The sequence below is a fragment of the Diabrotica virgifera genome, chromosome 6, assembly GCF_917563875.1.
Source record: "Diabrotica virgifera virgifera chromosome 6, PGI_DIABVI_V3a".
Taxonomy (NCBI): Eukaryota; Metazoa; Arthropoda; class Insecta; order Coleoptera; family Chrysomelidae; genus Diabrotica; species Diabrotica virgifera.
In genome coordinates this window covers 135,367,865-135,395,252 of record NC_065448.1, presented here as the reverse complement: position 1 = coordinate 135,395,252, position 27,388 = coordinate 135,367,865, and the positions used below count along the sequence as shown (strand labels likewise).

The window sequence follows — 27,388 nt, the reverse complement described above, 5'->3', positions numbered from 1 at the left end:
AACCCGTTCCTTCTATCCTTGGCTGCGATCAAACCTCGTCCTGGCTTCCAGTAATGTACTCCTTTGAAAAACTAGCTCGAATAGCTCTCGTTCCTGCTTCGGTCGTGATGCTGTGTTCTACCTTTTTCGAAACTGCTATCAGCTACCGGGACACTCTTGGCTCAAGGAGGTTCTTTTACTCTCGACCTGGCCTACTTCTCGTTCCACGATAGATACTCCACACTCACGGAACTACCGGCTTTCTCACTCTCCGTACACTACCGTCTACTACTCGACTTCACTTCTCGACAGCTCAAAACATTCTGATCTCACTTTCTCATCCATTCCCCTACTTTCTAAATATCCCTTCCAGATTCACAAATCAATCTTCCACCACCAACTCTCATTCGTAATATTCCTCAAAACCAATTTTTAATCTTTCTAAATATGCTTAATGGATTTCAAAAGAAAATATTTAATTCCCATTCTAAAATACTTTCTAACTATTTACAAATTTTAATGACCTATTCTCTCTTTCAAATGAGTCTTATTTAGCATAGGCTAATGATCGAAACCTTCCGCGAAAAACGATAATGAACTATCATCTATTTCACTGAGTTTTATTTAGCATAGGCTAATGATCGACCTTCCGAGAAGAACGATAATGGTACGCGTCATTCACTTTGTTTATCTAAGCACATTGTTCCGAGTTTCGTACGCTTATTCTAATCACTTCTTAAAATTAAATATAACAATTTGTTGTATACAGGTTGTTCTAAATTTATATGCCCGAGGTTGAGAAAATTAAAAATATTTTATATTAAAGTGAATTTTGTTTATAATTATCAAAATTTAATTTTCATATCAAATAGAAATATAACAAATCCCCGCCTTGTATTCGATAAAATTTATCTGCATTTTTAAATAAATTTTCTCGAGGCAAAACCAACTCCCTGTATATTTCCTTACTTTAATCTACGTCTTATATCCTAACTTACTATCTACTTCATGTAATTCTGTCTTTTATTCGTGATATTTGTATACATCGTGAATATTATAAATTCCTCGGATCTTTTCCGAGTTCCTGTGCCTCAACTCATAACTATTTATCCCATTTTCATTATTCACGATGTACGGGCCTTCGAAAACAGGCATCAACTTTGCGCAAATGCCCCCAGGAAGATTTGATACTCGTAATGCCCTCACGAGTACTTTTTCACCCTTTTGGAAAGTCACTGGTCTTCTTTTTCTATTGTTTTCCTGTCTTTGGATATATTTTTCGTTGCTTCGCCGTAATCTTCTCTGTACGGTTTCAAACACCTGTTGATATTCTTTTGGCTCTTGATCTTCCCATGGCCTTATCGGCAATACACCCTTCATGATGTATTCTGGGGTCTCTTTTGTTACTGTGCTCGGAATTGTATTTAGATACCTTTCTATTTCCGCCATTTTCCTGTCCCAGTGGCGATGTTGACCATCTGTTGCAATGCGAAGAAATTTCGTCACTTCCTGTATGAATCGTTCCGAAGGATTACTCTGTGGATGCCTGATGCTGACTAAATTTGTCTCTATTCCTCGTTCTCGAAGTTGTCCCTTGAAACGATCATTTCGGAAATACGTTGCATTGTCCAGTAGAATCTTTTTTGGTGTTCCTACTATGGCTATAAAATTGTCGATTTTTCTTAATATTTCCTGCCCCTTTGTGGTGCGGCAACTATATAATTTTACGTATTTTGAAAACACATCCACCATTACCAGAATATGTTTGTTCCTTTTAGTGGTCATAATTAGATCGCTTAACATATCTATTGCTACAATGTCTAGTTTGTTTCGGGCTTCAATATTTTTGGCAACATTTTCGTTTTTGAAATTCCGACTCTTATATTTTTGACATACATCGCACTTCTGGGTAATTTCCTTTGCAATGCGGTAATCCTGTCGGCTGATGTAATTTTCCCTAAAAACGAGCCAAACTTTTCTGCTACCGATATGCCCATTGTCCTCATGTAATTTCTTTATTATCTTTTCGGCCAATGTCTGTGTCACTAAATATAGTTCCTTTCCGTCTATTCTCTTAAAATATATGTCATTTTCTATTTCCGCTCTTCTTTTCTCTCTTTCCTCTAGGTCTTTCGGATCTGTTTCGGTTTTCTCGATATACCTGTTCATTTTGTCTACCATTATTTCTGTTTTCTTGATTTGAGCGTGTGGTGTTTCTATTCTGGTATTCTCGATTTCTGTCCTCATTCCATTGCCTATTTCTTTGTTCATAATTTCCTCTTCCGTTGTCTCTATTTTCGTTTTCCCTTCTGGGATTAAAATCTCGTCTTGTATAGTCCCTCCTATTTTGATTTCTATCTCTGTAATCTTGTGTTTCTCGGGGCCTGTAATCTTCTCGCGACCTTCTTGATTTTCTTTCTCTTAGACGTGATTCTCTTATTTGTAGGAATTGGCATAAACTATCTATGTCTTTGTAATTTTGCAATGTGATATGGTCTTCCAGCGTTTCCTCGAAATGTCTTGCAATCAGTTCGACTAATTGTTCCGATGAGTAATTATATTGTAAATGTTTTGCATTATTGTAAATTTGCAAAGCATATGTCCTTTCTGATACACCCATCCTATCATTGTATTTCCCATTTTGCAATTCCTTGTTAATTTCCAATTGTTGGACCTTTCCCCAGAAATAATTCAAAAATTTTTGTTCAAATTGTTGCCAATTGCCGAATTCTTCTTCTTTACTATCGAACCATAGGCTTGCTTCATATTTGAGATGGTTTCTGATAGTTTCTTTTGCTGTATCGAAATTTCCGATGTGTTGTATTTTCTTTTTCAGGCTATTTATGAACGGCACTGGGTGTAATCTTCTTACATCCCCGCCAAACCTTATCTTCACGTCATCTGTGCTATGTATAACCATTTCTCTTCTTTCTCCGACATTTTGTTGCGTCCGGTTTTCGGTGACTTGTTTTTCTATTTCTGTGATTCTTTTTTCCACTTCTTCTCTGTCTACTTGAATAGCATTTTCCAACTTATTTTCCAAATTTTCTAGTTCCTTTTTCTGGCCATCCGTTAACTCCTTTATTTTATCTTGAATTTTCATTTCATACTTTTCTATGCGTTCCTCCATTTTCTTGTTGTTCTCTTCTATGGCTTGTTTTGTTTCCTTCTGATTTTCTTGCATTATTCTTTTTGTTTCATCCATTTTTTGATCCAATTTTTGTTGTGTTTCATCCATTTTTCGTTGTGTTTCCTCCATTTTTTGATCCACTTTATCCATTTTCTTTGATGTTTCTTCCTGATTTTTCTCCATTGTTTGTTTTGTTTCTCTTTGATTGTCATCCAGTTTTTGTTGTGTTTCATCCATTTTCTGTTCCATTCTTTGTGACTGGAGTTGCATCATTTGTAATAATTTATCTATTCCTGATAATTCTTGCTGTTCTGATGCCATGATTGTCTTGTCTAAAATATCTTCTTGGTCTGAATTATTCTCTTGATTTGAATGTTCTTTTTGTTTTTTGTTGTCTTTGCTTTGGCTTCTTGTCACAGACATTTGTTTTCAAGAAGTACTGTCCCCGCCAAATATGAAATTTTACTAGTATGTTACCAAGACGACTTTTTCTCACCCAAATATTATAAATTGTCAATAAATATATCAAATGTAAATATCGTAAAATAAAATATTAAATCAGTTATGTAAAATTTGTACCTAAAGAGATCTAAAATTTTATGTTATCAAATGTAAGTATCTCACTTTTTACCACAGGCATATAAATTTTCAAATACCGGCTTTACTCTTTCTATCCTTCAAATTTTCCACTAGAAATACTTTACAATGCTTTCCACGTTGGACGACAGTTGATGAGATCTTGATTATTGATATGAGATAATATTCTTATATGTCACTTAATTTAATCAATGTATTAATACTAATCTAATTAATTAACCAGATCACATATCAATATGTTTTCAATCTCAGGGCGAATTATAAATTAATTACTTACTTTCGTGGCTTCAAATATTTCTTAATGGTTCCTAATCGGGATAGAAAAGAAAAGAGTAAAAAAAATACACATATGGGTTACAATTATAATCAAAATATTTTTTATTTTATTTAAAAGGCAATCAATGCTTAATATTTGCTATTTCTTATTATTCTTAAACATAACATTTACAAATGGGAATCTTATTTCCTTTTGGTTTTCAATTGAAAGTTTTTATTAACATTTAACTATTAGGAGTTATTAGCAACAACTCTATTTAAGTTTAATGAAGCTTTTCTGATATTATTGATTATGTTATTCAATTTTTATGTGGAATTTAATACGAAAAACCCATACATTCATGTCCAAACAAATGAGACTGACCTTTTCCTGGTGAACTGAAAATGTCCTCACACAAAACCCGTTCCTTCTATCCTTGGCTGCGATCAAACCTCGTCCTGGCTTCCAGTAATGTACTCCTTTGAAAAACTAGCTCGAATAGCTCTCGTTCCTGCTTCGGTCGTGATGCTGTGTTCTACCTTTTTCGAAACTGCTATCAGCTACCGGGACACTCTTGGCTCAAGGAGGTTCTTTTACTCTCGACCTGGCCTACTTCTCGTTCCACGATAGATACTCCACACTCACGGAACTACCGGCTTTCTCACTCTCCGTACACTACCGTCTACTACTCGACTTCACTTCTCGACAGCTCAAAACATTCTGATCTCACTTTCTCATCCATTCCCCTACTTTCTAAATATCCCTTCCAGATTCACAAATCAATCTTCCACCACCAACTCTCATTCGTAATATTCCTCAAAACCAATTTTTAATCTTTCTAAATATGCTTAATGGATTTCAAAAGAAAATATTTAATTCCCATTCTAAAATACTTTCTAACTATTTACAAATTTTAATGACCTATTCTCTCTTTCAAATGAGTCTTATTTAGCATAGGCTAATGATCGAAACCTTCCGCGAAAAACGATAATGAACTATCATCTATTTCACTGAGTTTTATTTAGCATAGGCTAATGATCGACCTTCCGAGAAGAACGATAATGGTACGCGTCATTCACTTTGTTTATCTAAGCACATTGTTCCGAGTTTCGTACGCTTATTCTAATCACTTCTTAAAATTAAATATAACAATTTGTTGTATACAGGTTGTTCTAAATTTATATGCCCGAGGTTGAGAAAATTAAAAATATTTTATATTAAAGTGAATTTTGTTTATAATTATCAAAATTTAATTTTCATATCAAATAGAAATATAACAGTACTTATAAAGGTTAAACATTAACTTGCTTCGGCTCTCTCGTAGTCAACTTGAGTCCAAAAATATTGTCCACACTCTTGCGTGAACGTTTTGCTACTCAAAATCAACGACAATGAAAGCTTTGAATTACTAGTTAGGCTAACTTTCGGATAATCCGAACTTTTCGGAATCCGAACAGCCTGTCCCCCCAATTAGTTCGGATTTTCGGGGTTCTACTATATATTCATAGTTAAAATTAATACCACTCTCTTAGTTATTAATTTTTATTAAATTTCACTTACTGGTTGATCAATGAGATGAAAATCTATTTCGTCAATATCTGGCAATCTTGGATATTCTTCTGACATAACCCTTTTTTCAAATTCTTTAAATAAAGCAGATAATCTAGCACAATTGTAAAATATAAACGAAGCACCTAGAACAATCGAAAAACTATTTAAAAAATAAATAAAAAATTATTAAAAAATATAGATTTACAAACTTATTTAATAAAGTTTGTGTTAAGATCACATTACATATATTTATCCAGAGGTTTATCTCAACAAATATCCAAAGCTGAATTTAGATCTGACCAAAAAAAATATTAGATATAGCTAGTACGATCTCCAATCTTCAAGAATGGGACACCGTGTAAGAATTCACCAGCTTTTCTAGAATAGTAGTATTAGTGTTGGAAAATTCTCGAGAATGAAAAATAGGAGAATATTCTCGATATGGAGAATTTTCTGAGAATGAGCCTTATGACGCGCTTATGGATATTGTTAAAGATGAAATAGGGTATTAAAAATCATTAAATTATATACAAAATTATGAGACGAAACAACAGTGTTCTTTATATAAAACAGTATTCTTTTATAAGAAAATACAAAAACAACAGAAAACAAAATTTTGACACAAAAACAAAGGACATCGCACACATCTTATGGAAAATATAATGTCACTCAAATTCAATAAAACTTACATGAATAGATTCGTTTCAATGTAACGGTCACTTATTATCATTGCGCCAACTCTGAATTTTCAGTAATAAGAGCAGGAATTGATGTAAATTAATCTGAAATCAAATGGGTTGGTACATAAGTTAGAGAGAGAAAAAATATTTTAAGATAGCCAAATTATCGGGACTTCATAAATCTTCTAAGATTATTAAGCCTCTTACCTTGTAAATCATAAATGACAACGCACTTCCAGTGACGCACCGTAAAACAAGGGTATTTAACGCACTAATGAGAATTTAACAGAATTTTATTTAATTAACACTATTGAATTACGAATTAAACTGCATTCTACTGTGTTTTAACATTATCGATCAATTAAAAGAAAATTAGGCAAATCGTTTGCTTTAGAAAGAATCAAAAGTTTTTGTCACTAGTCAACTTTATCTGGTAATTATTGTAAACTAGTAATTATTATAAAGGGTCGTTACGTTCCGCCAAATGGTTAGTTTTTGTCGAACTGTTGTTCTACTATTAACTATTTTAATTAGTGAAAATGCAGTGTTATATTTGTGATGTTCGAGTTCGTGCTAGAGGTTTTCGTCGAGTTGGGAACTTAGATAATCTTCCACCAAGATTTCAGGAGATTGCATTGGGTCGCCGCATGAACAACAATCTACCGGAAGCCAATTTTGATATTGGAATTGTGATTCACATAAACTGCTACAGATACATCATTGAAGAAATTGAACAAGGTAATGATGATAATGTGAATGCTTGTAGATTCAAGTGTGTATTACAAAGAAATAATTTATGTTTTGTATGTAATAGAGCTAGAAATCTTGAACGTTTGTCATTAGAAGCTAGAGTAGATATCTACATGAAACGAGAGATTTTTGTAGGAAAGGGTGCTTTATGTTGCAGTGATCACATAAATGATGACAGTATGTTAGATCATAATATAATAGAGAATTTGCGTGGTAATATGCGTAATGTTAACTTAAGTCCGAAAGAAGTTTCAGAGGAGTGGTTTCAAGCGCTACGTCTGACAGCAATTGAAAATACTACTAATCGTTTCGAGACAGACACGGGTATTCAAGAGGACGACTTCAAAGCATTGACAAACTTGAGCAAAAATAATTTTCAAGATCTTTATACTTATTGCGATGAGGTCGTAGTTTATGATAGAACTAAGAGTTATTACTAAAAAGGATTTAATTACATTTCTTATGAAATTAAAATACAATTTAAGTGACGATTTATTAAAAATTTTGTGCTCATATTCTAGCAGATCCAACGTTAGTCTGACAATAACTGCAGTACGTACAAGTCGTTGTCAACGATTTGTTAGAGAAAATCTGGGTTTAGAAGCAATTGGTCGCCAAGAATTTATTAGAATCCATGTTACAGATTTTGCTAACTCTTTGTACAATCCGAATCCTAACAATCCTCAAGCCATTATTTACATAGATGGAACCTATCTCAAAATTCCCAAATCGTCTAATTTTCGAAGTCTTCGCCAAACTTACTGTCTACATAAGGGTTATCATTTAATCAAACCTGTTTTAATAGTCGGACCTGACGGATATATTTTGGACGTACAAGGCCCCTATTTTTCTGATTCAAGAAATAACGATGCTGCAATTTTACAACATCACCTTGAAGATGAGGAACAAGACAAAGTAAATAACTTGCGTAACTGGCTGCAACCAAATGATATTGTAATTGTAGATAGAGGCTATCGTGATTCTATTCATTTATTAAATTATTTAGGCCTAGAATGTCATATGCCACCACTTCTACCAAGAGGACAAAGACAGTTGTCTACTGAAGATGCTAATAAAGCGCGATTAATTACTAAAACAAGATGGATAGTTGAAGCTCGGAATGGACATTTAAAAAGTATTTTTAAATTGTTTTGTGGATTAATACCGGTCCATCATGTGCCTAATATTAGAATGTTTTTAAAAATTGGGTGCAGTTTAATTAATAAATATTTTCCACCTATTCAACTGCAAGGTGCAACTGCAGAATTGGCAGAAACAATGCAAGAATTGGCTGCATATGAAAATGTCGTAAAAGTTTGTGTTGAAGTTGACCGTTTGGACTTACAACGTATTCAAGACGATGCATGGGTGAATTTAGATGAACTTATTTTACCAGAATTTCCCATTTTGTCGTTACAACAGATTAGAGATTTGACTATTGGAATCTACCAAGTAAAACTTGCACCCAGTTACATTCAAGATAAATTACAGAGAGAAAACATTAAACATTTTACATTTCAAGCACTTTTAGAAGAACAGGGTCTTCTTAGAGCTCGTGTTTACTCTAGATTTCGTCAGGCGACTAAACATCAATTATGGATAGCTTTTCAACCACTCCATCTAGAAAATGACGGTGACAATATACCAATCGACGGCTACTACTGCACTTGCAAAACTGGTGCACGAACTGTTGGATGCTGTGCTCATGTTGCAAGTGTATTATGGTATCTAGGGTATGCAAGGCATGACGCAAATGTAAGATATCCATCAACACAGTTATTACATTCTGTCTTAGACGCTCCTAATAGAGACGTGCATTTGAATCAGTAATTGTTGACTTTTTGAATACCACAACTTGGTTTTTAATTTTTTTATATATGTTTTTAATAATTAATGACAACATGGATTAGGCCTAATGGGGAAACCATGCAAAAAAAACGCGCCTTGCATTTTACCTCAATGGTGGTGGGGAAATGAATGCATTATTTAATCGAAATTAGTTACAGATTTTATGTATACTTACCATACATAAATAATAAAAAATTGATTAGTATTCCACAACACTTAAACAGACGAACCACTCACCATTAATAATTTTTAACGAACGCCTATGTAATAAGTAAATATTTGGTGAGAAGTAGGAAAGTATAAATAGTTTCACTAATCCGCTTTTAGGACCCGCTGGGTTTAAGCTGTTTTGAATAGCATCCTGGGTAATAGTGATTGTAACTGACATTTTTATGAACTCCCAAAATATAATTTTGATAAACTTTAATTGCAATTTGCGCCGTAATTAATCATAATTAAGAGTTGGCGCAATGATAAAATTTGACCGTTAATTTAAAACGAATCTATTCGTATAAATTTTATTGAATTTGAGTGACATTATATTTTCCATAAGATGTGTGCGATGTCCTTTGACAAAAAAAATGAAATTTTCTTAACAGCAAATACTGGATGTGGTGAGCTAATCTGAAAAAGATGAGGCCTATATTTCTACCATTAGCTCATCCTGGTCATCTACATTATGCATTTCAATGCACTGATGAGAAGTTGTGGGATTTTGTTTTTCACTAGTCGCCAGCTCAGTCATGGATTGGTATACGTCGAACAATTTTAAATTGTGAGCAATAAAAGTTACCTTATCAGCCCGTTCACCAGTAAGCCGGTTTATTTTAGAGGAGTGGATAAAACCGTAAGTGCTGAAACTTCTTTCAGTCGATGCACTGGATGAAGGCATGCTTACCGTCATTGGACGAACCTAACAACGGTGTTGGCTGAAAAGCAGTTGATGAATGTTTCTGTTGATCCTTTTCAAATAATTGTCTCGCTCCCACTGGACATTTAACACATTTTACTAAATGTTTTGTCATTCTTGTTGCATTTTTCAAGTTTTGATTATCACAAAATTTGCAAAAGTACTTGTTTTACCTTGTGCACTTTTTAATTTTACAGTAATTCCATATATTCCTTTTAAAGCGAGCACCACACTCTCGCGAAGTTACTTTGGGAAAGTTCACCGAAGTCCCAAGTACCCGTCACTACACACTCATTCTATTTCGCGAGGAACACATTCAAGCCGGGCGATAAGGACTTTGGTTCCTTTAACTTGGTCTCAAAAACCGCCACAGAATGCAAGTAGGCCGAGGCGCAGCAAAGTCGCATGAACAACCTGTCTTCACTCTCGTACTCGCTGAATTTCGATCGACGTCGCGAGTGGTATAGTGAGCGTTTTAGGTTTTTTAGTAAATTATGCTTTACTTCGATGATTCTAAATATTTGCACGTTAATATAGCACCAGAACAATAAATACTGACACTGTAACCACTTTAGCTAGTGGTTCATGGGACTCCCCAGCCCCGGCTACTCAGATTTTCGGGGATTTGATCTAAAATCGCGTGAAAGCGAAAAAGCATTTCATGAGCGGAGCGGCAAGTAGGTGTTTGAGCTTCAAGAATAATGATGTTTGGGATGCAAAAAATATACTAGGTGAATTGGCAAAAACAATATAGAAAATTCTCGAAAATAATTTTCTGCCAGAGAATATTCTCGCTGAGAATTTTCTGGCCGAGAATATTCTCGAGAATATTCTCGTTCTCGAGAATATTCTCATCTTACATCACTAAGTAGTATAGACAAAACGAACACGGCGGGTTCGTTAGAAAAAAATATTCTCATGAGATTTTTTTGCATAATCACATTCGTGAGACATCCCATAATAAGGTTCAAGAAGTCGCCCACGTGAAAAGTGGTCCAATTTTTTTTAATCAAATTGCAAAAATCAATATTTTTGGCCCGTACAAATTTTTGGTAGGTTTTTTGTACCATTATGGATAAAAAAGATCTCTTGTAATTTTTCTGTAAAGTTGATCGTTTTCGAGTTATAAACAATTTATAGTTATAAAAATTTCGAGTTATAAAAGTTATTATTATGAAAGTCAGAAAGTGACTAAATCAAAGTTTAAAGCCCCCCCTACAAGATCCTGAAGAAATTTTTGTCATAATTTTATTACTAGGCTGTTATTTTGAAGTAATAATAATGAGCGCCAGCACGTATTAGGCGGCCGTCTATGGTGAGTGCGAGAGAGATGCCATTCCGGCAGTCCAATGGGGCATTTTACTCGCACTCCCATTTACAGTCGCGTCAATACTGTCTTACGGCTTATTGTTAATAATTAAAAATAACAACTTAGTAATAAATTAATGACACAAATTTCTTCAGGATCATGTAGGGGGGCTTTAAACTTTGATTTAGTCACTTTCTGACTTTCATAATAATAACTTTTAACCGAGTTATTAAGTCTTGAAAATGGCCATTTTTGCGTTTTTCAAATTTTAAATTGCTTATAACTCGAAAACCATCAACTTTAGAGAAAAATTACAAGAGACCTTTTTTGTCCAGAATGGTTAAAAAATCTAAAAAAAATTGTCCAGACCAAAAATAATAATTTTTGCAATTTGATTAAAAACAAACAAAAAAAAAATTTGGACCACTTTTCTCGTGGGCGACTTCTTGAACCTTATTCTAGGGTGTATTACAAATGTGATTATGCAAAAAAATCTCATGGGAATATTTTTTCCAACGAACCCGGCGTTTTCGCCTTGTCTAGTAGAGTTTTTATAGGTTTTTTCAAACAATATGGAATAATATGCTGCACTTGGCCAGATACATCTTTGGTACTCTTTGATTCGGGCTCTTGTTGCACAGATGAAATATTACACAAGAAGAATAGGAAGGAAGGCGATGCATGTAATAGTAAAATCAGAGTTACACGCACTTAGGAGAATTTATATGTCTACTGGAAATCTTTTGGATTGTGGACATGGTGCCAGTACGAGATAGGAGTCTCTTGAAGATGTGAAACTTAGTTTTTGAGGTTGTCTCGTTTAGAAATATAAATACATATTCCAATGGATTGAGAGTTAATGGCAGATTTATTTAGGTGTGTATCTCAGACTAGATGGTGGTCTGATAAAGCGTGTAGTTAATGATTTATCTGAATCGGTTTTCCGTACACCTAATAGTCCAATCGACCAGTCAGTCCTAGAGTGACTAACCCATAGAAAAAAGAAAGGGGCCGATTATTTTCTACGTCCATTGTAAATCTTATACATAGATGTTGTATATTCGGATGATCGAGAAATGGAAGAAGGACGTTTGATCATGAGACTACACGATCATCAAAGTATTTTTTTTTTTGGAATGAGGTGGAAAGATTCGTAAATCGACTAGGTAAGGTGTCCCTAGTACTGTTGGATTCAACCAAACCAGAGACATACGCCGACGGCACGGTGTCAAAACTAAGTGACAGAGGGCCCCCTTCAGACATCCCTGCCAGGTCACCTACCAACTAAAACCACCCCCTCTTCGACCCGAGGTATCCCTGGACGAGTTCATTAGCGAACGAAACATGGGGATACCCCGCGCAGACCGGATTAAAGGTGCCCTTAGACCTATTTATTATATCTACAGCACTTACCTAATAGCGGTGAGCGTGTAGGGAAAAGATCTAGTTCCCAAGCGGAGGAACTTGGAAACATTGAGAAAAAAAGAGAAGGTAACTCGATACATTTTTATACAATAAAGAAGAAAGAAAGAAATAAAGATTTTTTTTTATTTTTTTTACAGTTGACCGCTATGAAGGAGGTAGACTCCCTCACCCAGCTTGTTCTACTCTTTCCATTATAGACTTTCTTTTCATGATGCTTGTTATATGGTCGATTATACACTCGAAATTCTCTTTGCTGGTCATTGCAATCTGCATGATGTTGAAAGGGCGAGATAGCGCCAAACCTATTCTGCTGCCTTTGTTGTTCTACGACAAAAACATTACACCGGAAAATGCAATGTTCCGCATCGTCCCTCTCGTGACACGTGGTGCATATATCATCGTTGGTTTTTTTGATGCCATATGTGTAAGACCTAAAAGATCCATGACCCGTCAGGAACTGAGTAAAGTAGTAATTTACCCGTTTAAATTTACAGTTGTACCAAGCTACAACATCGGGGATCAGTGTTTTGGTCCAGCGAGCCTTCGTGGTCTGTACCTCCCATTCCCTTTGCCATTCCGTTAGCATGTTTACTCGTATGGTCCTTCTCACCTGTTGTAAGTGGCCATCGTGTGCTTCATACAGCATTTGTATCTCTTTTTCTAACAGGTGAATAGGAAGAGTCCCCGCTATCACCTGTAAGGCCAACGTAGAAGTGGTTCGGTACGCGCTCACCACTTTTAAAAGAGGCTTCCTTTGGGCTCTTGTTATGATATCTTTGTACTTCTGGTATTTTAGTACGCTGATCCAGACGGGGGTTCCATATAAAAGGGTCGACTGGACCACTTGGAGGTACAAACTTTTGGTGTCGCGAAAAAAGGTCGCCAACAATTGGTCGAGCGAAAAAATGTCGCGCACATTTGAGCGCGTATCAAAAGGTCGCCGGCGAAAAAACAGCGCCGACGAAATAAGGTCGCGTGCAATTGATCGCGCGAAAAAAGATCGCGTCATGTTTTACATTATTAAAACCATTCAATTGGTTTTCAAAAAGGTTCTAAAGAAATTCTATTTGCATACTTTAACTTTATGCATTATGAGCCGATTAGTCTTGGAATTCCATCTAATTACTTTTTAATGTATTGTTGGCGACCTTTTTTCGTAGATCCCAAACTTCTCTTGTTGCTGCTGGGCCCTCCAATGTTAGGTATTATCCTCTGGATAGCTGCCGTCCGTTCGTCTGCCTTCTTAACTACTCTTAATAAGTGTTTCGTGTATCTTAGGCCTCTGTCCAGGTCAATACCCAAATACCTCGCACAGTTCGTCGGCTCTAGTTGGCTACTACCTATTTGGAAGGTCAAGTCCGGCCCATTTCTTGGAGCTTTAAGGATGACCACTTCTGTCTTGTGACCTGCAAGTTCAAGATCATTATTTTCCATCCACCTGTTCACTTTCTCGCAGCATTCGTTTACGATTTCCACAAGGTCCCAGTACATGTCGTTGGTGACCAATATAGCAAGGTCGTCTGCATAGGCTACTGCCATGTTGTTTCTACCGTAATCGATATTTAAAACCCCATTGTACACGACATTCCACAACGTTGGACCTAGTACAGAGCCTTGCGGTACGCCGGCTGTTAGTTTCATCTCAACATTTTTGGCCACTGATACATGTCTCTCGCTTAAATATCTTTTTATAATATTGATCAGATATCCCGAGACTTTAGCGGTTTCTAATTTAGTAATAATATGGGCCCAGTTGGCCGAGTTAAAGGCGGTCTTTACGTCAAACATTACTAAAACGGCCCATCTTTTTCTGGTGTTCTTCACAGTGTCTGTAATATGCTTGACCGCATCTATAGCAGATTTTCCTTTCCTGAAACCGTACTGTCTGGTTGAGATGATGTCTTTTTCTCTCAGCTCTCTTTCAAGACGGTTTTTAACAATATTCTCATACAACTTTCCTAGGCAGTCGAGTAGGCATATCGGTCTATAGGCGGTGGTTTCTTCCGGGTCTTTACCGGGTTTGAGTATTAGAGTTAGTCTCGCGAGCTTGAGCTGGTTAGGAAACTCTTGTTTTGTCAGCAGCTGGTTCAATATGGCTCTGATAGCGTCTGGTTGTGTTTTAACTATTAGTTTTATCACCTCTGGTGGCACACGATCGGGTCCTGGGGATTTACCTACTTTAATGGACTCTGCTGCTTTGATGAGTTCCGCATTACTTATTTTCTCCGGACAGATATGTGGATTGTACGTATGTTCAATGCCGGGCTTGTTGCGAAAGAGAGTGTTAGCTATTTCTCTTCTTTTCTCATCGCACAGATTGTATGGGACCTCGAACTTCAGCGTTTTGGTGGCTATTCTATAGGCATCGCCCCATACGTCATTTTCCAGTGCCTCGCACAAGTCTTGCCAACATGTGCGCTTTGCGCTCTTTATAAGTTTGTTTAGTTCGTTCTTGACGGATTTATATTCGTCTTTTGTCTGCTGGGTCCTGTGTCTCTGGGCGATTCGTCTGAATCTAAGGCATTCTGTCCGTTTCGACTGAATTTCGTCATTCCACCAGTAGGGTACGGTGTATGAGGCGGTTTTGCTCCTACTATTTAATTTGTACGCCCTAGTAATGGAATTTCTGAAGGTGGGAAAGTCAGTGGTTTCTTCCTGTAGATTACTAATCAACTCCGCAAATCTTGCTTTGTTAAAGTCAAGTATCTTCCTGCCGTTCTTTTTTGTTACCTTTGTGCCAATCTCGAAGAAGATGTACTTATGGAAGGTAAAGATGTTATCATCTAGCACGTCCCAATTCGTAATCTTTTTAGCGTAGTTTTTGGATGCCAGGGTAACATCTATGTGGTTCCGCGATTCACCTCTTTCGAACGTGTGTTTCCCATTATTCATCACTACCATATCGGTAGAGGCAATCCATTCGTTCCATATATTCCCTTTGACGTCATTTCTTGGGGACCCCCACCATATGGACTTAACGTTTATGTCGCCAGCAATTATATAATGCTTCTCTGTTATTGCCGCCTCTATGATGTTTTCGACCTTCTTTTGGTATTGTGTGATGTTGATGTTTGGTGAGATATAACAGGCTATAATAGCTACATCATTGAGTTTTAACTTGATGAAGCTTTCTTTCTTGGTGATTTTGCTTATGGACAGGTTCCTATTAACCAAGAAGATGGCGACGTCAGCCCGCTTGTCGGCGACCCAACCAAACTTTTTAGAGATGTTTTTATTAGGTTCAAGGACTGTAATGAGGTCTGCTTTTATTTCCAGAGCATCATCAACGTATTGGAGTCATGCTTTTGGTTCAAGATCATATGATTCCAGAGCTGAGTCATCGAAGGCTTCCATGAACATATTAGCAATATTATCCACTGCCACAAACGTGTCATTGGTCAAATGATACCGCAGAAAGAGGGAATCTTTGATAGGAATTTTGGTAAATAGAGAGAAAGCGAGAGAAAATCAAAACTCGTAACAATGTCTTCAGAGCCGAACGTTAGATGCGAACTCAAGATCATAATATGTGTGGAATTGAGGATATAGTACGACAGATTAAAGCTTAAATTGGTTTGACAAGTATTTTGTGAGTTTTTATGTTGGGGAGTTGAGTATATTGATAATGAGGCAAAGAGATACGGTTTCTTTGATGTTTTGGGAAGACGAAAGATTTGAGCATAAGAGTTAAGCATCTACAAAAGGTATTCGACCGTGTAGAGCTGAATGACGTAATTCACCTGTTATATAAACGAAACATACCGTCAGATATTATCAAGACTATCGAAAACATATACAGCAGAAATAACATACAGGCCAGAATTAATAACAAACTAACACAGCCAGCCGATACCAGTGGAAAGAGGCGTACGTCAATGAGACTCATTGAGCCCGCTGCTGTTTAATCTCATCATGGATGAAGAAATTATCTCTATAGTATGCTATGCAGATGATGCCATACTTATTGCAGAGAGTGAAGATGACCTTCAGAGACTTTTATATCACTTTAATATAAAAGCAAGAAAGTTCAACATGATAATATCACCGAATAAAACAAAAAGTATGGTAATCTCTAAAGATCCAATAAGGTGCAAGCTGGAAGGGGATAGCAAAATAATCCAGCAGGAAAGAAGTATCAGCTACCTGGGAGTGCTAATGCACAGTTATGGAGACACAGAAGCGGGAGTTGTCCAACAAGTAAACAAAGCCGACGGAATAGCAGGATGTCTTAAACACACTATCTGGCGCAACACACATCTACGAACAGAAACAAAGGCCAATACCTATAGGACAGTAGTTAGGCCAATTATGACTTACACTGCGGAAACAAGACCTGACACCACAAGGACAAAGACTGATGGAAACGTGTGAAATGAAAATAGTCCGAGATATCACAGGGAAATCATTATTGATAGACAACGTAGCACAGACCTCAGGCAAAGCTGTAATATAGAGAATATAAATGACTGGACACTGAAAAGAAAAAAATAATGGTATAGCCATATAAGCAGAATGGGAGAAGGAAGACTGATAAAGATAGCACGAGATAGATCACCAAACGGCCGAAGGAGTATAGAAAGGCCCAGGAAGAGATGGAGTGACAACCTGGATATCTGATGAGGAGGCATCCGAAGATGGAACAGGCGCGAGCCTATTAAGGAAGCAGGAAGAAGAAGAAGATTTAAATTGATTTGATAAGTAATTTGCAAGTTTTTAATTAAATAGTTGATAATATTGACAATGGGGCGCATGAAAAAGTCTGTAAATTCTAGTAAAGCTGAAATTTTTCGGAATTATCGATTTTTTTAAATCGTAAGTGATATCTGATTGTTCAATGAAGTGATATCTTGTTGCATAATGTTTAATTTCGCATTCGACCTCGAAGATCACAATTGATCCTATTGTAAATAACGAGAAGTTTTTGAGAAAAGGAGCAAAGATTCTTAAAAGCTGCCAATCAGTGCCGGATTAACCATTAGGCAAAGTAGGCAGTTGCCTAGGGCCCTCGGCCCCAAAGGGGGCCTCGCGGGGCCAAAACGAAAAAATGTTGAAAGATTCAAATATCGCACAATACCATAAAAGTTATGGTGGACGTATAAAGCTACAATAAAATGCATACTTTTGTTCACATAGAAAGTATATGCTGTGAGAATACATCGCTAATGAATGACCTTTGGTAGAAGGACCAGTACTACAAATGGAAACAAGAAAACAAGATTCGAAAGTGAGCCAAAAACACAAGAAAAATGAGGAGAAAGAAAAGATCCTTAATCAAAATCCAAAACAGAAGCAAAACTTATTTAAACTCAGCTTTACAGGGAAATCCATAGCTAGTGAAGTTGCAACCAATGAAAGTGCACGTGATGGAATAGAAATAACTGAGGGAAACATAGCTTCCCTAACTGAAGAAGATGAAAAAACATGTAACGACAGTTCTATTCCAGTTCAAGAAGTTAAAGAACCAGAAACCGAAACTAAGTTAAAAATTGAAGTTAAAGATAAATTGGGTCCTAAATTCGGAAAACGGCATAGGATTACGGAATACGGTAACTAAAGAATTAAGGACATTTTGAATTGGGAAAGGTCTTCAGAATGTAAAAACCTTGATGGAAGTGTTTCAGCGTCTTAAAGAAATTTTGAAGGCATTACAAGATTTTTATACAATCTATGGTTTTTCGAAAACAAATTAGTGGAACAAAAATTAAAAGAGATTGGCTGACGTATTTTTCCTCAAATGGAATATCGTATTTTGGGTTTGTTCAGTATGTGTACAACTTTTTTCATCATCTACCCACCGTTGGGAAGTTATGATCAAATGCTTAAATGAAACTCCACTAGCCATCTCATTCGCCACGATCTAGTCCTTATAAGAACAAGCAGCACATGCCATAAGACCTTTGCCTAAAGGTTAAAACGCTTTCCAATCTGCTCTTCATACTCTTGCTGAAGACACTAATCAGCAAGCTGAAACAGTTCATGAGGCTAAAGAATAAGTTTATATGAATGAGCATAAATGAATGAGTTTTGGGTAACAATTTTAGAACGCATTAACGCTGTCAGTAAATCATTGCAGGGAGAAGAGATTGAACTTCAAACTGCAGTTCAGATTCTAAATTCACTTTTGAAGTTCTTAAAATTCTAAAAAGATAAATTTGCTTATTCCGAGTAGAGGGCCTGCGACCTACAATACTCTGAATATTCTCTACTATACTCTAATTACTGAGCTGAGTCGTCGGTTGACAGTGTGCGGGTCAATGCACTCAGTATTTGGTCGTTTGTGTTTTTCCAAAATTGAGTGATAGTCAAATAAAGGAGTGTGCTTCAAAACTACATGAAAACTATCCAGATGATATTGAATCTGAACTTGAAAATGAACTAGAACAGTTCAAATATTTTATAACCCAGCTTCAAACTTGCAGGGAATAGCTATTTGTATAACAAGGGAGGAAAGTGCTACTTTTCCTCCCGAGAATGAAGTTTACTGCCCGACGCGTAGCGTAGCCTCCGCTACGCGTCGGGCAGTAATCATTCGAGGGAGAAAAAGGCACTTTACTCCCATGTTATACATATGATTTTTCCACCTTCCTCAAATATCAAGTAAGTTTTTCATTTTTAAATAATTTATTTATGTAACTAACTGACAAAATTTATTAGAGCGCTAAAACTAACAAGTAGGTACAGTATAACTGTCAACTGTCAAATATAAGTCAAATTATTAATGTAAACATTGTTAAATCAAAATAACAATTTACTGTTTTTACCATTCTGCAAAATACAGGTTGCTCTATAAATAAACGTTAAAATGTATAGATACTTACGTAATAGATAATAGATTATTGTATAGGGCGTCAATAAGTTATTTCATCAATGACATACCATGACGTCACTTTTCCTCCATAGGGAGGAAAAGTACTTTCCTTCCCTAGGGAGGGACTGCTTCACAGTCATTTTGGGTTATTTCGCAACGGACGACCGGACATTTTCAAAAATAAAAAATATTAAAAACGGAGAAACCTAGGTTTCTTAAGGGGCCTCATAGCTTGGGTTGCCTAGGGGCCTCAGGATTCTTAATCCGGCACTGCTCCGAATGCTTCATCGGAAATATTGGGAAACAAATATCTTTGCAGTACATATTTAGATATTTCTACCGTGCTATGTACTAGGAGTATAAGTCATAAAAAAGATTTTTCGGGATTCTTCTGTTTTGCATTATACAGTGATGAGCGCGCTAATAACCGGCAAAATAGCTCAAAAGATGGAAAACATAATACATTGCGAAACAAAAAGAGATGAAACTAGTGGAGGTGGAAATTATCGTTATAAACGTCTAAAATAACATTACATTACATAGTTTCCCACCTTTAGACGTATCAGAGGAGTATGACAACTGTCACTGTGACAGTAAAATTTTATAAAGTACTCCTGTCACAGACGTCTAAAGGTGGGAAACTACAGTAATATGTAATATAATGTTAATTAATACGTTTATAACGATAATTTCCACCTCCACTAGTTTCATCTCTTTTTGTTTCACAATGTATTATGTTTTCCATCTTTTGAGCTATTTTGCCGGTTATTAGCGTGCTCATCACTGTATAATTAATAAGGTATTACCAAAGTAGAAAGTAAAATAGTTAATTACTAATTTATTAATCATATTTCGTCACCATTTTCATATTTAGTTGTAATAGTTATTTCATCAGTGGTAAAAAAGACTTTGAAAATTCCTAATAAAAAATTTTCATTTTTGACTTATACTCTTAATACATAGCACTCTAGATTTAGCGATATCAAAACGGATGTTAGAATTGTGGGAATTGTTTGGGAATTGAAACTATTGGACATAACACTATTTTCTGAATGTGTTAATTCATGGTCAGATAGATTGATCACTGTATTAACCAAAGAGAAATGCATTGAGTAAATGGGGATTGGACAGAGAAGAAACCGTAAATGGGCATTTCGTTTTTGTTCCTCGTTGCTGAAAAGTAAAGATTTGTGTTTTAAATAAGATAAATTGGATTATTATAGGTATACAGTGTGTTTGCGTAACTTGGAACCATATGGGAAACTTTTTTATTATCAATTTTATGAGAAAAAGTTATTCTTTATAAACTAATCTGCATGGTATAAAACCTAAGATTCAATCATCAGATATCAAATTTTATCAGCACTATACAAGGTATGTCAAAAAATATGAATTTCTCTCAAGAGTAAAGTACCTTTATATTTCACAATATCGAAACTTGTTATTGAGAAAAGTTGTTTAGAATTAAAAATTATGTTATAATATGCAATTATATGATTCAAGTTGAAAAAAAAAACATTTATTTACGATAACTCCGTTATTTTAATAATTTTACGAAAAAAGTTATTTTGTAATGTTGTTCTGAAGCTATTTTCTTGTGGCATTTTTATGATTAACTATTTAGATGAGAAATAAGCCACAATTAAATTGAAAAAATAATTTTATTAACGTTTCGAAGCCCAAAACGGGTTTCGTTGTCAAAATACAAAATACTACAAAATAAAAATTCTTTATAAAAAGGTCTGCATAGTCTAACAACTAAGATACAATTATCAGATATCAAATTTTATCAATTTTATACGAGACATGTCAAAAAATATGATTTTCGCTCAAGAGTAAAGAACCGTTATTTTTCACAATATTTCAATGGAAGGATGTAATTGCATATTGAAACACAGTTTTAAACTCCCAACAACTTTTTATAATAGCAATTTTTAATACATATTATGAAAAATAAAGGTACTTTACTCTTGAGTGAAATTAATATTTTTTGAAATAGGTACCTCGTATAAAATTGATAAAATTTGATATCTTATAATTGCTTCTTGGTTGTTAGACTACACAAACCTCTTTATAAAAAATAACTTTTTTCCACAAAATTAATAATAATGGAGTTATCATAAATAAAAGTGATGTTGGGTATCCGAAATTGGAAAAAAAATTCATATTCAATTTTTTTTCTAATCAGAAGAATGTAATTGCATGTTATAACATAATTTTTCATTCCAAACAACTTTTCATGTTGATGGACAGTGCGTCAAATATATAAGCAAGTGTTGTGACACTATATGAATTTTGCAAAGTAGAATAGGGAAATTGCTGAATTTCTTTTAGCGCTTATCGTTTATGGAAACAATAAGTTTTTTAACATTTTTTGTAAACATGTGGACGACAACCATGGATGTTGTGTCACATTTCATAGGCATCCGTAAATATATGTCAAAAAATCTGTGTTGCTATCACAACTCGTTATTTTAAAAATGTCGTATATAGGCGTTGTGTCACATTACATCAATCAAAATTAGATCTATAGACATTCTGTCCATCAACGTGTTAAAAACAATTTTCGATATTGTGAAATATAAAGGCACTTTACTCTTGAGCGTAATTCATATTTTTTTACATAACTCGTATACCTACTGTTGATAAACTTGATATCTGATGATTGCATCTTTGATTTTAGATTATGCAGAGCAGTTTATGAAGAATAACTTTTTCTTCGTAAACTTGAGAATAAAACAAGCTGAAAATGCGAGCATTATCATAACGAAAACTTTGTTTATTTACGTATTTAAATTCATAATATGGAAAATTACTATTACGAAAAGTTGTTTAGAATTAAAAATTATGTTTCAATTTGCAATTATATCATTCTAATTTAAATGTTGTGAACTATGTATAAAGATACTTTACTCAAAATTCATATTTTTTATGTACCTCATATAAAATTATTAAAATTTTATATGTGATGGTTGCATCATAAATCTTAGACCATGAAGAGCTTTTTATGAAGAATCACTTTTCTTCGTCAAATTAAAAATGCAAGAGTTATAAATGAAAATGATGATTTAAAATAAACTTTATTTTCGTTTTCAGCACCATCAAAACCTTAGGTTAGACGAAAATTAGCCGAAATTAGACGAGGTATAGTCGAAAAATCATTAAAATTGATTTTTCGGATTTTTGCATAAAATTTTATTTTTTAACATGTACCTACCACCAAGTCTAGATAAAAATAAACTTCATATTCATATTCAGCGGTATCAAAAATATAAAGAATCACCAAAATTGATCATTCATCGTAAAGTTGATTACGTCGGTATAACGTAATTTTAGGAGTTGCTATCGCTCGCCTAAAAATGGAACAGTCTATTTATCATTAAAGGGGAGGCCGTATACTCGTACAAACCTTTGTTGTTAATACATCATTGCTTTCAAAATATACTCAAATTGTATTTTTAATTATCTTATTTATTTTATATAATAATTAAATTCGCTATAAAATGTCATTTATATTTTATTAATAGCTAATTTAAAATTTAGTTTGACATTCACGAAGTGTAAAACTTAAATGTAAATACCAAATATCCTATGCTTTACTTAACAAATTCAGATTAAACTAGCCTACTTACTAATAGCAACAATTTCAGATGACATTTAGTGTGTCGGAAGAAAATAAAAGGATTGTGAAGTCACATTTTAGACTTTGAGGTTGGTTATCTCGAAGATGGTTAGAGATATCGAAATGCCGTTTTCAGATTTGAATTCAGAAGACAAAACTACATAAGAGTCCATCGGTAAATCGGCTCTAGGTATTACAGGAGCGGTGACGCAATAACATACAGACTTTGGGAATTTATAAACGAAAAGTTTTCGTTGAAAAAGTTTCCCATATGGTTCTAAGTTATGCAGACACACTGTATATTTATTATTGGGATAAATTAGTTATTCTTTAAACATTTAGAGAAGAAGATAAGACATGAAATTGTGAACGAAGGTTGAAAAATACAAAAGCTTTACGCAACACTGCCTCTTCTTAGAGATAAGTTACATGAAATCGGAAACTACCACTTCCAAAATCAGAACTAACAAATCGTCTTCCGGTTTTGGAGTCTTTCTTTTTTGGTTGACGCTTAGGTCTATATAGGTCCATTATATCGCTATCCTTGTAGAAGCTACAGACTGTTTATTAAATTACCTTCACAGCATTGATTGGATTAGTAGCTATGAAAATTTCCAAATGAAAACAGCTTCCAACGTGGACACCAGATCAGTTGTTAGATTCAAAACAAATAAACTCAGTATAAATTATCGATTTGTCGCTCCACGATCCATAAGAATCTAGTCTAGTGCTAAGAAATTTAAAAGTCACCTATCGTCTGATATGCAGATGACACCGTGATTATTTATTTATTTATTGTTATATTTATTTATTGTTATGGAACACTGACTGGTTTAAATGCAGTTCCATAAAACTCTTCAGAGCAGCGATAGACAGGGTAAAAAATGGTGATGATATCCAACCTCAATTGGGAGACAGCAATTAAAGAAGAACATCTATCGTATCTTCCTATATTTGTTAAGTTCTTATATATTTTCCAAATACAAGGTTGCAAAAAAATTAGTGTTACTATTGGTTTAAAATAAAATGGGTGTTTATTTTAAACAATAAATTTGTTAATGCGTCTTTTTTCCTTAAACACATACATCTAAGGAGTGTACGTACAACAAAAATGTAATAATTATTTTAAGCTTTGGTATAATAAAATTTATACATTATACTGCGAGATAAAATATTTAAGAGTTGTATATTATAAAATTACCTTTATTTGCAGATTGTAAATCATTTGGAGTTATTTTTATTGATTTCTGTGGTTTGTTTGTTAACATTTCTATGGTCACTGAACCTTTTCCAATATTATTAAAATATGTTTCCCATGCTTTACTTGGTTTTATCTGAACCCCATATTTGTGTTGGGCCATCATTCTCATATCAGATGCTCTTTTTCTAAAATAAGGTTTAGTATAAATATTTACAAAAAAAAAGTATGAACAAGGCTAAAAGAAAAAAAAAAGAAAAAATTATGTTAAATAGATCTACTGATCTAAAAATTGTATGAGTTTGGTGTAAAGTAAATAAATATCCAAATATATATTTGAGAGCAACTAGGGTCCTAAAGACGATGTAATTAAACTTTAGTTTAATTCACATACTTATCTTCAAAAGTATATTAACATTTCCATCATTATCATTATAACATAACAGTACATTGATTTAGTAACCTATTCCCAATCACATAACAATATCAAAGTATTGCCGGATTTTAACATATTTTTTAATAAAACATATTAACAATTGTTTTTCATCTAAGAATGAATTTTTGTTAGAACGGAATTTCCTGGTTTTTTCTTGTGATGTATTATGGAATATCACTAACACGAGAATTTTACTGTTAACATTGCATGCGGTTGTCTTTTTAAAGACAAATCACATTATATGCAAAGTTTGTTTAATGTATTAATATTTTGTATTTAGTTAACGACCTCCGAAGTGGAGTTAAAACATCAATAAAATAATTTTTCAAGTTAAATTGTGGCTTATTTCCCAATTAGTATAGTAAATTACATAAATTACATTAAGAAATAGCTTCAGAACAAGACTTTGATTTCAATACCAAACAGGCTGTACGGAGTAACGGAGGTACTGCAAGTAATTATTTTCAATTTTAGTAGAAAATTGATTTAGTAGAAAAGAGAAAATTAATAAAAACATTTTGAAACGTTATAAAAATAAAACCGCATCTGGGGTACCTAGAATGCCCCACACTGTAAGGAAAGGTTAAGAAAATACTAATTTGAATGTTATACTTACTCATACAATTCTTTAGCAGTAAGGTTACTCTTTATGCATCTTTCGTTTAAAACTGGACCACATAAAATGTTAATGTTTTCATTATCAACTGCGTTAGCAACAAAATGTAAATTATATGTGTTTCTTGGTGATTCCATGGTATTATATTTGATAAAGTTTTCAGCTACTTCTTTTAGAATCATCATTCTCAAAGTAGTCAAATTTACTATGTTGCTATCTTCAATATTTACAGAAAACCCAACATTAAAGTTATTTGACATAATGGGACACGAACCATATTGAGAGTCTTGCATTAACACATGTTTTATCACTGTTTTATAAAGTACTGGACTTCTTTTCAAATGTATGTGAGCATCAGCCTTTTTAAAAACAATTTTATTTATTTCAATTGGCCAACTGGAGCTTTTTTGCAGCAATTGCTCTGTAACTAATTCTCTAGTCGTTTCTGAAATTTCAAATTTAACTATATTCACACTTTTAACTGATTCTTCTTTAATTACATCAATGAATTGGTACCAGTTTTTAGTATTTGTAGGAAAACTTAAATCACCCAATTCATTCAATTTTTTGGTGTGAGTTCTAATAATATTCTGACTATGTTCATATTGTTGCTCGACTAGAAAATCAAGTAAATTTTGGGTAAAATCCGTTAAAATTTTCATATTTAAAGAAAGTACACAAATTATATTTTTATTGTTGACACTAAACCATACTTCCTATTTTTCAAACTCCAAAATCAAAACACAAAATCATCTGACAACCTAACCTAGCAATTTAGTCTTCTGTTACAATGTGACAACTATTGAACTATTCAGTATGCCTAATTACACAGCCACCTAAACCTAACAATCCGTGAAATGAGAAAGTTGGCAACGTTGATACTAGTCCGATAGGAGTTTAGTAGTCCATATGTACAGTTGAGTCCGCGAGTCTTTACCCGTGCGTCATCACTTAAAGCATACGAAAGTCGGAAATCTATTTCACGCAACAACAACTGACAGAAAGTGGCTACTGTTCCGATTGCGGGTTTTATTATCAAATTTGACGTTATCAAATATATAGAATGTCAAATGTACGTTTTGTTTCAAAATTTTTGCGCAGAATTACAGCTACATTTGAAGTAGCTTAATAAATTCTTTTATTATTATTGATTAATAAATAAATAAACAATTTATAAAAAAATCCAATAAGATATTTTATTTTTGTTATTTTATTCACTTTGACGGAAATCTAAACACAGTCATTTCTTTACTGTGTGAATGACGTTAGCTTCGTATGTTTTAAACAAGAATAAAAAACCGCTAAACGCCGTAAAAATGAGTGGCGCATAAAATATTCCAGCTACAAAAGATCTGATATGAATATTACGTGGCGCGAAAATGGATTTTCATTTGATGCAAAACAAAATTCTAGTTTTATTTTAAAATATTTTTCCATAATATTTGCTAAATTTGAAGTAAACGCGCCACAAAAGAGTAACTTTGATACAGTTTGAATTTTGAAACTCTTTTGTGGCGCGTTTACTTCAAATTTAGCAAATATTATGGAAAAATCTTTTAAAATAAAACTAGAATTTTGTTTTGCATCAAATGAAAATCCATTTTCGCGCCACGTAATATTCATATCAGATCTTTTGTAGCTGGAATATTTTATGCGCCACTCATTTTTACGGCGTTTGGCGGTTTTTTATTCTTGTATCAGGAGTTTTTCAAAGTTATTTATAAATTAAATGTATGAAGTTGAATGCAATGTTCCTCTATTACACGTCAAGCTTTATAAATGGTCACCTTTGTTGCATTATCTCCCAAATGATCTAGTGTCCATCGAATGTACACTAGATTTTTTTTTATTCGAAATAGATTGAAAAAAAATTGAGATGGCCGGTAAATGAAGTCGGATTGCCCGTTGCCAGATCAAATTTAGCGTCGTAACCACTACAACTACACAAACCATTTCGGGAATAATCGTAAATTGGATTATACTTTTGTAGCTTAAAAACTTCTAAACGGCTTAACCGATTTTGATCAATAAACATGAGTTTGAAACGTATTGACCAGTAGTATCTGATGGATCTAAGGTCATGTATGAAAATTGAAGCTACTACAGGAATTATTGAGCTTGAGAAACCGTTTTTCCCACAGGAAATAGATTTTATCATACTTATGAAGCCTATAACCTAAAAAATTCAAATTTTCCGGGATATGAGGTATACACCGTTAAATTCGTCTGGTGTACTTCTATAAACGCTAAGTTATTGGCGCAATTTGTAGGTT

At 34.2% G+C, this 27,388-nt stretch overlaps 1 protein-coding gene across 2 annotated transcripts in view; it reads right to left on the bottom strand.

Moving 5' to 3' along the window:
- LOC126886040 (DALR anticodon-binding domain-containing protein 3) overlaps positions 1–25,932 on the bottom strand; it is a 54,748-nt gene extending 28,816 nt beyond the window's left edge. The window contains exons 1-3 of one of the 2 annotated variants that reach the window (XM_050652882.1): positions 25,116–25,932; positions 24,067–24,251; positions 5,523–5,656 (exon numbers count right to left, since the gene is read on the bottom strand). In XM_050652882.1, the coding sequence (XP_050508839.1) occupies positions 5,523–5,656; positions 24,067–24,251; positions 25,116–25,777 (981 nt within the window). In that variant the 5' untranslated portion in view covers positions 25,778–25,932. The remainder of the gene's footprint in view (positions 1–5,522; positions 5,657–24,066; positions 24,252–25,115) is intronic. The other variant, XM_050652881.1, reaches the window with a different exon arrangement.
- Between the last annotated feature and the right edge of the window lie 1,456 nt (positions 25,933–27,388).